The following is a 14,990-nucleotide window of genomic DNA, read 5'->3' as shown; positions in this document are numbered from 1 at the left end:
TTGCATAGCCGTTCTCAATGGGTATGGCTGTGACAGAAGGCGCTGGTGTGTGTGTGTGTGTGTGTGTGTGTGTGTGTGTGTGTGTGTGTGATAATGAGAACAAGGCAGAAAAGAACTGGGCTAGGTAGGCCCAGCATTGCACAGGACTAAAAGGGGGATACTAGAAGGTTCCTGGGCCTGCTAGTCTAGCCATCCTCTGGCTCGTCATTATGGAAAGAGCCCTGAACTTTGAGAAATGATCCCACCTCTTACATCTCTCTAGATCTCAGTTCTTCACACACGACAGGAAAACACCGAGAGATGGACTCAAGGTCAGCTCTGGCTCTGTGACTTTCTGCAGCTTCTCAACCGATCAGCCAAATGCTTCCAAACCCAATACATGTACACACGTGCAAACACATTGACACCATTTGCACTTGGCTAGGTGAAGTCGCCGAATACTCAAAACACAACCAGTACCACCGCAGATTAAACCTGGAGCCCCAGAAACCGTCTGGTCCCCTCCTCCTCCTTCCCTCTCATGCTCCTCTGGACAATCGAGCCAGGTACCTTACACTCCCATGCCCTGGCTTTCAATAGACCAACAACAGACGGAAGCAGTTTCCCCCAGATTAATTACCACCCTGGCCGCCTCATGAGGAAGGCATGATCGGTACGAAAGAGATTGGTGTGATCACCCTAAGGTGGTGGAGTCGAATGAGCTCTCTTTTACTGGTGAGAAGGCTGATTATAGGCACCTTGGGAGTGAGTCAGAGCAGGCCTGGAACTGAGAGCCTCCAGCGACTTTCTATCTCCTTTCAGAGCAGCCTCACACACCACGTGTACACGTAGGGTCCACCCAGCTAAAAACCCAGGCCCATGGGCCTTTTCCACTTACAAACCAATGGCAAAAATAATGGCTATAGTGGGGCGAAGGTGCAAACTACCCAGCCTTGGCCAATTTGTCAGAGGGGGAAAATTCCTCCTTGACCCTAGCCGAGATCGTCAAGGTCATTTTGGGCATGTGGCCAAATATCTACCCAATTAAGCATCTACACGTTGGCCATTTCTCCTCTTTCTTTTCCACTTCTTTTCTCCCCTCCCCTTCTCTGGTGCACGGACTTACAGTGTAGATCAGGCTAGCCTCAAACTGGAGGCAAGCTTCATGTTTCTGTCTCCTGAATGTTGGTTTATGGCATTGGCTATTTCTCTGTCAAAACATCTTTGAACAAAGCCAAACCAGAGCAAAATAAGGAAAGGGAGACAGTGAAAAACCTTCCACAATTCTACCATCTAGGCAGTGAGGTCGAGTTGAGAAATGCCTTTTCTTTTCTAACACGCCATGACACCCAGATGTCCACTGCGTCCAGAGCCTTATGGACAGGGAGTGTTAACTTCCCAACCTTCGGGGCTCTTTAAGAAGGGCGGCGGCAGAGGGCTCAATGAGGATATTTCAACACTTGCAGCAAAGGAAGGCTTGTGGGCTGGGTACTTGAGTATTTGTTCTGAAAGCAACCACCACATTGTGGGAACCAACTCACCGATGCCTTATTGAGTAATTCTTCATTTTTCTTTAGCTTATTTAGGACTTCATTTGTTTGTTTTTTAGCTATTTTTTCTTAAACCTCACAGAAGGAAGCTGTGGGCTTCAATGTGAAGATTACAAGTTTTAGGTTAAAGACCTAAGGAATGAATATTGTTTGTGGTACTTACAAAGCAAGCGAAGAGAGGGCACAGTTCCTAACTGCCTAGCCTGCTGCGACCTCTGACTTTCTTGCAGGCATGCTAAAAGTTTTGATTTTTTTTCCCCCTCCATCCTGGTCTGCTATTCTGTAACCATCTCTGATAACCTCATCCTTAAAATGAACATTTTAACACACTCCGAGCGTCCCGAGGATTTAATAAAACCAGTGAGTATAGGTCGAGTAGCTAAAGAGTCTCGTTCTGAAGACTTTTGGCAATCAGTCCGTAAAAGCTGCGGTCCCAAATACCTTGAATCATAGAAAGACCCTTGCCGAGAGTACAAAGGCAGAATTAAACTTTTCGTGTGAATGAGCAAGCAACAGTTTGGGTCTGAGTCTTTGGGCTACAACACAAAGCCATCTCCATAAATTACCAGGCCTTCTTGTGTCTTGGTTGTCCCATCTGTAAAATGGAGACAACTACATAATGATCTAGGACCCCTTTCTGTCTTAAAGTCTAGTACCTTATCGCAGATGCGGGAGAGCGTGTGTTTCCAGTTACTGCCAGTAGGGGGCGAATGCGCACAACTCCCCCCCTCCCCTCCCCGCACGCACACACTGATAAGGTTTGAGAATACAGTGGAAAAAAACCCTAGCCACTTCTTTTCTGGCTAAGCATTCTGTCTCAAGAGGTTGTGAGAGGGCCAAATGAGATTCCTTTAAACTATTTTGTACAACCTCCTTAAAAAAATGCCTCAAACTGTAAGAATACCGTTCTCGGTATCAAGAGGGGCAACTTGTCCCCCAAAGATCTGAGAGGTGAGGTCAGGGTTTGGGGAAGTGGTGGGTTTTTCTTGAGCTGGCTATCCGTACAGAATCCGGTTCCCTCCTAAAGGCAGCTGAAGGATGGGCAGAGATTTAAGCGCCTGTACACATTCTCTCAGCTGCCTTTGGTTTCGTGGAACCAAGGGAAGTGGGGGCCGGCGAAGAGGTGGGTGGCCACCTTCCCCGAGGAGACAAAAATCTCTCCGGCAAGCAGTCAAGCCTGAGTCAAACACCCCCGGAGGAGGAGGCACTCTGACTGCCTCACGGAGGGGCTGCTGTGGGAGCTGGAGACACTCAGTCCCAGGCCCCAGTTGAGTCTCTGAGCCCCAACACCCCTTCCAATTCATTCAAAAGAGCAAAGAAAAGCTGCTTACGTGAAGACAAGTGGTGGCTAGGTCCAGACAGAAGGCTTTCAAGGCAAGAGAAGGCAGGCGCGCTCCCAGCACCAGCGGACGGTAGAAATAAAGGCACCTGTAGCCTTGTGATATAAGTGACACCTACAGACAGGTCCGTTTGGTTTTTCAGGTTTATGCACAGCCCCTTTGATGACGGTGACATACGGTGTGACACGGCTCCTCGGGGGTGGGGGGTGGTTTTCACATGCAAAAACTTTACCTTTCTCCTGCTTTTGTGCCCAGCTCCCACCACCCACCGAGGGGACCCAGGAAACAAGCTGAGAATTCTTGCCCCCGGGAGATAAGTGGAGGGCTGGCTGGAGCATTCTCCTTGGAGCAAGCTGGAGGGAAATTCAGGCCCGGTGTCTGTTTATTGCAGCTTTGCCTGGGCTGGACAAGTCCTGAACCTCTGTGTGTAGTGTCATCCCCTTTCTGTGTGAAAGAAGAGCCGTGCCAAGTAGTGGTAAAGAAGAAAGATGCTTCAGGGATCAAATTCTGAGCCCATCATTTTCTGGCTGTGTTACTGTGAATAAGTTAATGAGCATATCCGGGATTCATCAGATTAATGCAATAATGGAAACTGTCCTTGGTCTGCTGGGAAGGCACACTTGGGAATGTCAGCAAATCCTGGAAGTCTGTCCTTATATGCTACATGCTTCCTTCATAAAGCACGCTGGTCGCTAGTCAGAATTCCCTTCCTTCTATTGATCCTGGTGGGGACCTTCTGATCAGGGGGCAGTTACTTGGCTTGTTCACTCTAAGTGCCCAAAGGGCATCACGTTTGAGTGCAGGAGCCTCATGACTGCTTTCTCCTTTTCCCTGTGTCCTCCGTTTTACAGATGGAGATATGAAGGGACCTTGTGGCCCCAGCTTCCAGTGTCCAGAACCACACACGGGGGTCCTGACTTTGCTTGCAAACTCTCAGTTGACTCCCTGAGAACTACCCACTCTCTCGGACACCTCTCAAATTTAAATGATGACAGATGCGGTGCTCTGGGAGGAGTGCTGGTAACCCCTCTCGTGTGTTCTGTTCCTCCCTCAGTCTCAGGCAGCTGAGACACCAAAATGCCCAAACTGCAGACTCTTGAGCTTGAAGTGGAAAGCAGAGACTGGTTGGTTAGGTTTTCTTGGGAACACTGGGCACCGGCACAAACACTCAAATCCAAACACATGAATGGCGTGAAGAAACAAAAGGCAGTTCATGTGAGGAGTCATGTGTCATCATGGAAAAATAGTTGGGGAAAGATAAGTGGACTGTTGAGGCACTGGCTTGGCTCTGGGACCTCAGTCAGGAGAGCCGGCTTTCCTGGGTCAGAATTCTCCCAGCAGCAATAGGAGAAAATGGATGTAACAATGCCTTTTATCCCAGCACTCAGGAGGCAGATATATGTGGGTTTGAGGCCAGGCTGATTTACACAGTGAGACAGACCCTGTATCACCAGGCATTTTTTTTTAAAAAATGATTTATTTTTTAATGCACACTGGTATTCTGCCTACTTGTATCCTGTGTGTGAGGGTGTCAGGTCCCCTGAACTGGAGTTACAGAGAGTTGTGAGCTGCCACGTGGGTGCTGGGAATTGAACCTAGGTCCTCTGTGAGAGCAGCAAACTTTAAGCCATCTCTCTAGCCTCTCCACTTTGCTTTTGACACAGTCTATGGCTGAACCTGACTCAGCTATGATAGCTGGGTTGCAAACTCCCAGAATCCTCCTGTCTCTGCCTCTCTAGTCCTGGGATAGCAGAGCTGCCCTGCTGCACCTGGCTTTTTCTTTAATTGTGGGTTCTAGGGATTGAACTCGAGGTCTCGTGTTTGGGAGGTAAGTACTTTCTCCATTAGCACCATCTGTCCAGCCCTTAGGGCAGGAGTTTAAAAAGTGTCCTGTGCGAAGGGCATGAGTGTAGAAGAGGGGTTAATCTAATGCTTCCCCCTGGGATTCAAGAAACCTCGAAGCTTTTCTCTAAATCTTCTTGGTAAGGTTTCATCCGAACAGAAGAATCTTCGCATGGCCAGAATTTAGAAAGAACTGAATTCAGACGCCCTCAGGGATTTTTTTTTCTTTTTTAAGTTTTAATATCTGTGACTTGTCCGTCTGAGCCTGGTTTCTGGGGGACTCCCATAGTCCTACATGACTCTCTCTGCCGCCAAGCTTCGTCCATCTTGTTACTGATTTCTGAACCGCACGTACAGTCTTCCCAAGGAAAAGTTCCCCAGCAAAACACGCTGTTCTGCTACTGATTTTAGAAAGCAATACATTTTTGGAGAAAAAAAGCAGTTTTGGAGAATTTGCATTTTTTTTTCTGTGACCCCAGTTCGAGGGTGGAAAGTAATGTCCGCAGCTGACGCGGATGTCAGTAGGAGTGTGTAACATAGGGCGACCGTCTGGGGAAGTACAGGTTTCTGGACCAGTAGGTAAAAGGGAATGATTAATATAAAACAAAAGAGAAATTGCCCGATAAGCATAAACATCACATTTTATCTTAGTTTGATTAGTATGGCTGTTTGGATGGTCTCAAACACTAAGCTTCGGAAAGCTTCAAGATTCCTGCTGGTGAAGGTGAGATGTGGACCTGGGAAGGGCAGGGCTAGGGGTGTTAGGGGAAGAACTGAATTTACTTAGATTTCTCACTATTTTCCTCCCAGGTTCTCAAAGCAGCATTCCTGAAACCAGTAGCTTCGCTGCGTCACTGTAGCTGAGAGGTGACTCTGGAGAGAGACCCCTCAGGCTGCAATTACTGCTCTGCCATTTGCAGGCTGGGTGAGCCTGAGAAGCCCCTGAAACAACTCTACAGTTGAGTGAGCTTGATCTGTCGATTTCATTAATTAAATTCTGTGCAGACCTTCAACCCGGGTGCTACTTAACTCCCTTTCTCAGGTGATGAAGATGAAGCCTGAGAGAACGGTTGGCGACAGCAGTGACTGAGCGAGCTCTGTGCAGTCCCTGCTGTTCGCCTCCCCAGTCCAGCCTCTTAGGTTCTGACAGTTCTGGGTGCTCCCGGGGGAGATTTTTGGGTAGGGGAGGAAGGAATCCCACCATTTACTGCATCTTTCATATGATATGACTCATAAGTAAGGAAACAGAGGGGCTGGTGCTTGGTGGATGTCACTTAGCTGGGCTGGGCCAGCTCTGGGTTGAACTGCAGCCTACCCAATGTGAGCACACACCACAGAAACAGAGTCTCATCTTGGCCTCCCTTCCCTGCTCTGACCTCAGCACTGGCCTTTTTGGATGCTTCCCTCTCAGGGTTTTCATGTCTTCTGGTCCTTTACAGCACATCTCCTCCCTTTGTGTAGAGTAGAAGAAGTTCTTTTGTGTACTTCATTGAATATGGAGCTCTGGGGGTCTTGGGGTAAAGGAGACAGCTAACACACACCTCTCCCTTTCCCCCTCCCCCTTCCCTTTTCCTCCTTCTCCCTTCCCCCTCCCTCCTACACACAGAATCAAGTGACTTAAAGGACATGCTACCTGGCATAAGGCAGGAGGGCTCCATCCACGCCTTCACTGGACCCAACAGACTTGTGTCTGCTGCTTTTCCAGGAACTGCTCCCCAGGTCACTTCCCTAATCCCCTGAAACCTGCCACTTTCACTCCCTCACCTCCCCTGCCCAACCAGGCAGCCTAGGCAGAAAACAAAAGTGAATTGAAAAGGGAAAAGTCATAGATCATTAGATCATTAGATCATCAGACCATTAGGAGAGGCCTTTGGCAGGCAGGTGAATGCCCAGGCTGTGGGGTCAGTCTCCATTATACTGGCTTTATTTTCAGGACAGACTCTGTGCAGAATGTTTAATTTTCTATGCTCTGCTGTTCTAACTAGTTCCTGTCAAATGTGTTTTGTTGGATGTTTGATGGGGGCAGTGGACATATATGACGACAAATTGCTGGCACCTGGCACCTGGGAGCCATTAGATGGGGTGTCACCTTCATCTATATCTTCACCTGTGAGGCATTCACATCTGTGGTTGCTGATACAGGATAAATTTCATCAGGATGGAGGGAAACACAGTTGTTGATCGAGACCCCCAACCTTTGAGTTTGCCATCCCAGGTAGGATATTGAATAATCCTAACAGCTGCCCTTTGCTGGGTGGATTTCCTAGGTGCTCAGGACAGACTAAGCATACCGTGTCTATTAAGTCATTTGATGATTACATAACTCTTGTGAGGGATGTGTCATCATCAACACCTAAAATTTACTGATGAGGAAACAGCTTGGAGAGTTGGAGTAATTTGCCTGATACCACACGGGGGGGGGGGGGGGGACACTTCCTAGCTTCTGAGCTCAGTGAAGCATGCTGCCAGAGCGCCCCCCCCCAGCCTATGGTAATCTTGGGGAGATGACTCTGAGTTGAGATGCACCAACTTTCTGAGCTGATGTTTGAAGGCAAGTATAAAGCCCTCTAAACTTCACAGCATGGACTTGAGCACATCTAGGCATATATGCTAAGCACACACACAATTTGTGTGTTGATTGTGTAGTCTGAGATTTTTCCTGTGTCCTTCTTCCTAAGAACCCCAATTCAGTTGAGAGGATCAATGAGGTGGCTCACCCCTATCTCTCCCTTTCTTGCCTGTGGTTTGGGAGCGATGGGTCTCTGATATATTTCCAGCACTGAAGAGGTAGAGTTCAAACACTGGTGAAACCAGTGGCTGACCATGGTGTCCTGAAGATGAACAATACTGCAACAAATGTTACAGAATTTGTTTTCTGTTTTGAGGCAGGGTTTTGCTATATAGCCCTAAGCGTCCTGCAACTTTCTATGTAGACCACGCTGGCTTTGAACTCACAGAGACACACGTGCATTTGACACCCAAGACCTGGGGTTAAAGGTGTGCACCACCATGCTTGACTTGAATTTGAGTTTTTGCTTTTGCTTTTGTTTTTGAGAAAGGATCTCATTTTTCCCCCCAGAGCTGAGGACCGAACCCAGGGCCTTGCACTTGCTAGGCAAGTGCTCTACCACTGAGCTAAATCCCCAACCCCGAGAAAGGATCTCATGCAACCAAAGATGGTTTTGAACTAAGTCTGTAGCCAAAGATGACCTCTACCTTCCAAATGCTGGGATTATAGGAGTCTAGCACTCTGGTTTATTTATGCAGTGCTGAGGATGAAACCCAGGGTTTTGTGCATGCCGGATGAACATTCCACCAATGGGGTTACATTTACTACAGAATCTGGTTCTTTTAAACCCATTAAAAGTACGGAAAACACTGATCTCCTCTTTCCAAGGGCTTATCTGTCTGGGTCAGTAGAGGGTTTAGATTTCCAATGCAGATTTCCCTCTCAGGCTCAGGTTGGTAAGTCTGAAGCCATTAATGGCTGTGCAAAGGCACAGATCTGAGATGTTCTCCAAGGAAGCATTCTTGAAGACAGTTTTCCCCAGTTCTTTTCTTTTTAAACATCAGTATCCCGGCAGGCATGAGGGTTGCTTTCTGAGAGTATTGTTAGAGGTGACCCTGTGGCCGGTCCATGCTGTTGCCAATTGAGTATGGGTAGTATGGGTACTGCTATTGGTAGCCCTGCTGGTGAGTGGGCCCATCCATCCATGCATGGCCAATGAGCTCAATTGATCTGGGAAGCATCCTAACAAAGACTGCCAACAGATAATCACTTTCATTAGAGATTCATCTCCCCACAGGGACCCCAACACCAACACTGGCCTCAATGCAAAAGCTTTGAGCCTGTTCCCTCAGTGGTCAAAGGGGAAGGACCACACATGCAGTCTGCTGATGTATGTGACCACAGTGGCTTCTAGATTCTATGTCTAACGCTCTACTCCTGCAGTCATCATGCAAAGAGGCATGTCTTTGGTCAAGAGAAGAGGAAGGAAGTGTCTACTAGGAGAAATTAGTAATTGGATCTGTATAGATCTGTCTTTAGCAGTTAGCCCAATTTTTTGGTAAGATGCTGCTAAGAAGAAAATGGTGAGTCTAGCTGTCCATCAACTGATGAATAGATAATGAAAAGTTGTATAGATGGAATTTTATTTAGCTGTAAAGAAAAACTGAATTATAAAATTTGCATGGAACTGGAAAATATTATTTTGAGGTAACCCAGGATCAGAAAGAAAATATGTATATTGTTTCTCATAGGTGGATCTTAGTTTTTAATGAAAAGATTTAAATTGACTTACTAATTTTATGTACATGGATTATTTTGTCTACGTGCATGTCCATGTATCACATGCATGCCTTCCTCGTGCTTTCAGAGGTTAGAAGAGGGTGTTAGAATCCCTGGAATTGGAGTTACAGATGGTTGGGCCCCAGTGTGGGTGCTGGGAATTGACCGTGGGTCCTTTAGGAGAGCATCCAATGTTGATTGCTGAACCATCTCTTCAGCCCCTTAGCTTTTAGTTTTTATAGGTGCATATGAATGAGTAAGTATTCGCAGAGACCAGGAAACAGAAAGGAGTCCATGAGGAGGAAAAAAAAAAAAAAAAAAAAGGAGGCTTCTAAGGGATGTGGTGGGAGGGGTAACGGATAGGAAAGTGGACCAGTGAATGCTGGGAGCCGGAGAGCCTGGGGGTAGGGTGGGGACAGGAACCAGGGAAATGAGGAGAGGAACAGAGCCGAGGCGGGAACAACCAAATCTGAGTATGAATGAAAATACCGCGAGGAAACCTGTTAAATCTTGTATGCTAATTAAAAAAAAACACTTAAGAAAGGTGTTACTGAGTATGAGTTTTATCATGCCTGTCAGTTTAAACAACCACCTTGGGGTTTGGACACTAGGTTAAATATGTGGCTTATCTGGGTTTCAGAATCAGTGTCTAAATTTGGTAGTCACGGTAAAACTTCAAAAAATATAGTAAATGATCATATTTATAAAAAATTAATATAAAAATGAGCAAGACCTAGTTATGGCTTCTAGAGAAAAAGCTTTCCCCCTTTGAGGGCCAGTTGAGGGCACTGTATAATCCCAGAGTTAATTTGGACCTGGGGGTTGTCAGATGTGAGAGAAGGGGAGGCTCAGTGGGATTTGAAGTTCGGACTGGTCAATGAAGACCTGTGATGACCTGCCAAAAATGGATTGTTACTAAGCTTCAGGCTTAACCGTCGTAGGAGTGGGGGCTGTTATTATACGTATTTTATGGAAGAGGAAACTGAGGCTCACTGAGCCTCTGTGTTTTGTGTGAGGTCATTGACTAAACAGCAGAGCCAGAATTCCCTCTAAAAGATCCCCTAGCTCTGACCCCAGGCCACTGAGCATAGTGCTCAGTCTGGGGTTTAACAGGGACCTTATTTATACCAGCTCAGGTTGGAAGTACAAAGCAGGAGAGAAGGAAGGGGTGTGGCTAACCCCAGTACTTCCGAGTCACAGGGGGCTGGCACAGGAAGTGTTGGGTTCACTCCTGACCCCTCTGTGAACAAAAAGGTGGGCCTTGCCAGGACGAGAAGACCTCAGTATCGAAGAACCTCAGATTTCATCAGTCTTAGGGGAAAACAGGTGCGAGGCAGCAAGCTGACAGTGGGTGTGGGTTCTGGGCCTACTCCCACTGGTTATCTCCCGAAACCCCCGAAACCCCACTTCCCCACCCCCGTGCCCTGCACCAACTGGTGCTCATTATGGAGGGTTTTTTTTTATTCAGTTGTTTCTTTTACCAATTTTGAAGTACTATTTTCTCACCGATCTCTGATTTTTTTCCCCCTCCATTGTATGTGTTTCCCATTAAAATGTTCAAAGGTCTTGTCCTGATGGCACGATCCAAACCTGCACTCAGGAGGCTGAGTGCGGTGGATTACCAGTTTGAGGTTAGGCTGGGCTACATAGAGAGATCCTGTCTCACATAAAATGAATAAGTAAGTAACTAAAGTTTAAGGATAGGAATTGTTCTCTGAAAGTTCCTATGGTTGGTTCTGTTTAGGGGCTGAGTGAGGAGCGCTGACTTGTGGAAGGAAGCTGCTTTAGAAAGCTATCCTGAAGTTTTCTGGCTTCTTATCACAGAGTTTGTCATTATGTCCTAAGTGGAGACTGAGGGTTCCTGCTACTGATAAATCTGGAGGGCCCTTACCTTTGAGAGGTCGACTGGCCTCACCAGACAAGTTTCCCTCAATATGGACACATTTGTATTTTGAACTCATAAACCTAGGGAGATCTTGTTAGGGGTGTGGGTGACCCCAAGTAAGGAGCCCAGGGTCCACATCTTTGGATTTTATCTCTGAGATACGAGAGTTCAAGTAAAGACAGGTGTCCTCAGAATCCCACACATCACTGTCACCTGCATTCTTCCCTATGACCCATGTTTTAATTCCTTCTCAGTGAGTGAAAACAAGTGGGTAGGCTTTGGTTGCCTTTTGAAGGACAGCTACCCCTCTGGCTTCTGGGAGCCAGGGAGATATGGGCTGGGCTGGGCTGATCATTTTCTGGAGGTGTGACTGTTAGACAGGCAGCCGAGGCATGGCTGAGAGTAGAAGCCAGATGGCAAGGCACTTAAGGAAAAACTAGGAATAGAAGGAACGGTAGGCTTTGAGGCTAAGAGTTCAGATCTCAGTGTTACCAACTTGGCAGCCAAATTTTTGGATCTCTTTGAACCTCAGTTTTCTCGTCTGAAAAGAAATTGTTATTTCATGGAGTTTGGGTGACAATGGAAGGAAATGGGACCTGGAGAGATGGCTCAGCAGTTAAAAGTGCTTGCTGCTTTTACAGAGGGACCTGGCTCAGGTCCCAGTCCCCACCTCAGTGGCTCACAACTGTTAACTCCAGTACCAGAAGTTCTTCTTCTGACCTCCATGGCACCAGCCACACATGTGGTACACATACTTACATGCATGCAAAAGACTCATACAGATAAAATAAATCTAAAATAATTACAATAGAATGAACTGTCGTGGCATCGGAAGCACTGAGCCTAGCATCTAAATGTTCAGTAGACCATTATTGTAATAAGGATGTTAGCCTATAGCCCCAGCTTTGCTATCCAACATGATAAAATCAGTGTTGGCTGTCTTCTAGATCAGATGAAGAGCACAGATATATGCATTTTCAGTGTGGGTAGACATTCTCCTGCCCATGTGGTCATGGTTAAGAGAAGGTGGTCACATTTGCTCAGTGGTCCTCATTTAACTTAATCAGAACAGGAATATTTGTTTCTCCACCTAACCTGTTTTTCTTCCCCCTTCTGGTAGTCACTGTGCGCTTTTGGGAACACAGAGAGTCCATTAATCACCATAGGTCACTATAGAGCACTAAAAGATTTGCCATTGGGCTACACCAAACCCAGCTGTCACTACTTTATATCTTTATGACAGTCTCATGGGTGGGACTTCTGGGAGCTCACCTTTCTGCACCTGCCCATGGGAGATGGAAGCCACCTGTCCCTACAGGAAGCAGTCATTTGACTTTTCTGGTTCCCGGGCTGTGTCCATTCCAGGTTGCAGCTGCACTTTGGGCAATGTGCAAGCCGGAGGGTGGATTTTGCACAAGGACCTCTTGAGTTGAGTGGGGGGATAATTAAAGTCAAGCATTCCAGCCAAACCGAGCGATGAGTCGTACGATTGGCCAGGAGCTATAGGTCATGTGTTGAGAAAGCTGGTCCCGGCAGGCGCCTAGTGTTGTGAATGACAGGAAAGGAAGGTCAGAGGTGACCAGGCTGGCTCTGTTTAGATGCCAGAATCCCTTGGCCTCGCTGTTGGGAGAACCCAGTCTCGGAGTGTTGCCCACCTTATGCAGTACCACTGAGGCTTAACCAAGTTAGAGGCAGCACACTTACTAAGATTTCTTCAGGACCTACACAAAGTTCCCATCTCAGAACAGAGTGGGGTTGACTGATGTCTGGTCAAATCCTGACACGAGGAGCTCAGGAGGAGCTCTGCCCTTCTGGGATCCTTCACAACTGGCAAACTGATTTAAGATGAGGGATACTTAATAGCCAAGAAAGGTCTGGAGAAAAGATTTAAAAAATTGGTTGACAGGTTGTGGCCCAAGATTATACCTGTCGGTGTAATTTACAAATTTGGGGCCCTGTAACTGCAGCTACATACTAATATGGACATCTTGTGTGTGTGTGTGGGGGGGGGGGTGTCATGACCATGGCAAGGTGTAATGGAAAAGCAGGCGTGATCTCACAGCCAGCTGTCCCAGCCTGAGCAAACACGGACACTCACTTTTACCCTGAGCACACTGACTCCTCTCACCTGGACCCATGAGCACCTAGATAGCTCTCCAGCCACACTCTCTCCTGTATCTGTCACTCCCGACACCTCGAATCCTCCACACAGACGCAACCATTCCGGCATAGACTCCTCCCCCTCCCAGCGCCCACATTACTCACACCAGCCATCAGATAAACGCAGTCCCCTTAGGAAGCTGATTAATAAAACTATTTTATCTGTAATTACACTTGAGTGATAATAATGTCCTCAGAGCCTACATGGTTAGATTGGTTCAGATGGTCACATCCAGATTACAGCTGAACTCCCTTTGAACTCTGGCCACACTGCTGGCTCTCTCTAGCTCAGAGATTATAAATGACTCTAGGTGGATTCATTCCCTGGAACCAAGAGGGCAAGTAGATTTCCAGCCTTCCTATTATTTCCAGAGCTGTGCAGTTAAGACTCCTGAGAAGATTACGGCCCCCACCAAAAGGAGGCGCAGTAGAGTTACTTCCTCTAGCCCACCTCCACAGCCAGAGACAGCCTCAGACATCCGGTGGGGGAAGCAGCCTCACATGTTGACTTGAAGATTGACATTTGAAAATAAACAGTTTAATGTCTGGGTCTCGGGATCTTGGGGACAGACTCCAGTGAGCCCTAATTAACTCTTTCAAGTCTTCTTGGTGTCCTCTGAACAGTAAAGTATCTAATTCTTTATGATGTAATGCTGAATGGAGGCAGTGGGGAGGCCTTTTGGGCTAATTACATGTTGGAACGAGGTTAACGACATGCCGGGGATTCTTCACATGGCTCCTTTGACAGGGACAGGTCACTTGGTAGCATGCTAGGGCCGAAGACAGCCACCGATTTTAAACGAGACTAGTGTCCTCATTGAATCCATTCCCTGGTCCTTAAAGTTTCCAGGAATGAAGAGATCTTGGGTTTAAAAGGACCCACAACAGCAAGGGCCCGGATATTTGAATCCACACCCTTTTAGGTCTCAGCTCTGTCATGTGCATTTTACGGCATTGACTTAGCCACGGAAGGAAATGGAAGCTCACTCTCTGATTGGAAGCGATTGGAAGCTCACTCTCTGAATGGAAGCGATTGCTCTGGGGCCAAGCAGGAGGCACGCACGTACAAAGAAACATGGTGTGTGTCCACAGACACAGAATCACAGGGAAAAGCCAACCGTGGGAACGGAAACTGGTACCTGCCCATGGCAGAGCGCAGCCCTAAAATCCCATTGATAACCTGAGTGGGTCCAGATTTCACTGTCACACAAGTCCCAACAGAGATCCTTTTTCTGTCCTTCCATTTTTGAACCACTGGCAGAGCTGTCTCCAAGGGACTCTAGCCCTATGGCAATCATGTCCTGAGTACTATACCTCTTTGCTAACCCCATGATGGTTCCCAACCTGTTGACATCAGTCAAAATGAATCCCATTGTTAGGCCGGAGGGAGAAGAGTTAGTCAGAGAAGACCACCACACACACTCTCTCTGAGGAGGAGCCTTTAGGGGTGGCCATGGAGTTGTAAGAGCCACTGAGTTCCCTTAGCATTCATTGGGAGAACCCTTCTTTTCCTCCCTAGGGAAGGAATGGGACAAGTTTGCCTGTGCTCACAGAGTGACAGTCCCTCAAGGCCCCTCTTAGCACAGTCAGACAGACACATACACTTACCTCAGTTCATTTGTCCCACCAGGCTGGACTGATGTCATGTCCCTGTCCTGTGAAGGCCCTGGCTGGATGGGCAAGGGCCCCTCCTCCTTAGGGAGAGGGACACTGCATGACTGCTTCCAGGCAGGTAGCACCTCCTCTGGGTGGCCCGGCCCTAAGCTGCCTCCCAGGTGTAGCAGGGTCCTGGAATGGCAGCCTGCAGCTGGCTCCTCCACAGTGGCCAGCTGTCAGCACGATGGTTAGGCAAGACTCTGACTCTCACTGGAGGTTCATAAGAGAGGGAGAGACAGAGCGCCCTAGACAGACGCCTGCTCCCTGATGCACATTGCTATGGCCTGAGC

The 14,990-nt window shown here is 47.6% G+C and overlaps 1 protein-coding gene across 4 annotated transcripts in view; it reads right to left on the bottom strand.

Annotated features, from left to right (window-relative positions):
• The window catches only part of Elf5 (E74 like ETS transcription factor 5), a 39,116-nt gene extending 24,376 nt beyond the window's left edge, over positions 1-14,740 (bottom strand). Inside the window, exon 1 of one of the 4 annotated variants that reach the window (XM_087653597.1) lies at positions 14,653-14,740. In XM_087653597.1, the coding sequence (XP_087509723.1) occupies positions 14,653-14,690 (38 nt within the window). In that variant the 5' untranslated portion in view covers positions 14,691-14,740. 4 annotated transcript variants of the gene reach the window in all.
• Between the last annotated feature and the right edge of the window lie 250 nt (positions 14,741-14,990).

The sequence above is a fragment of the Rattus norvegicus genome, chromosome 3, assembly GCF_021556685.1.
Source record: "Rattus norvegicus strain SHRSP/BbbUtx chromosome 3, alternate assembly SHRSP_T2T, whole genome shotgun sequence".
Classification (NCBI taxonomy): domain Eukaryota; kingdom Metazoa; phylum Chordata; class Mammalia; order Rodentia; family Muridae; genus Rattus; species Rattus norvegicus.
This window is presented reverse-complemented; position numbering and strand designations above follow the sequence as displayed.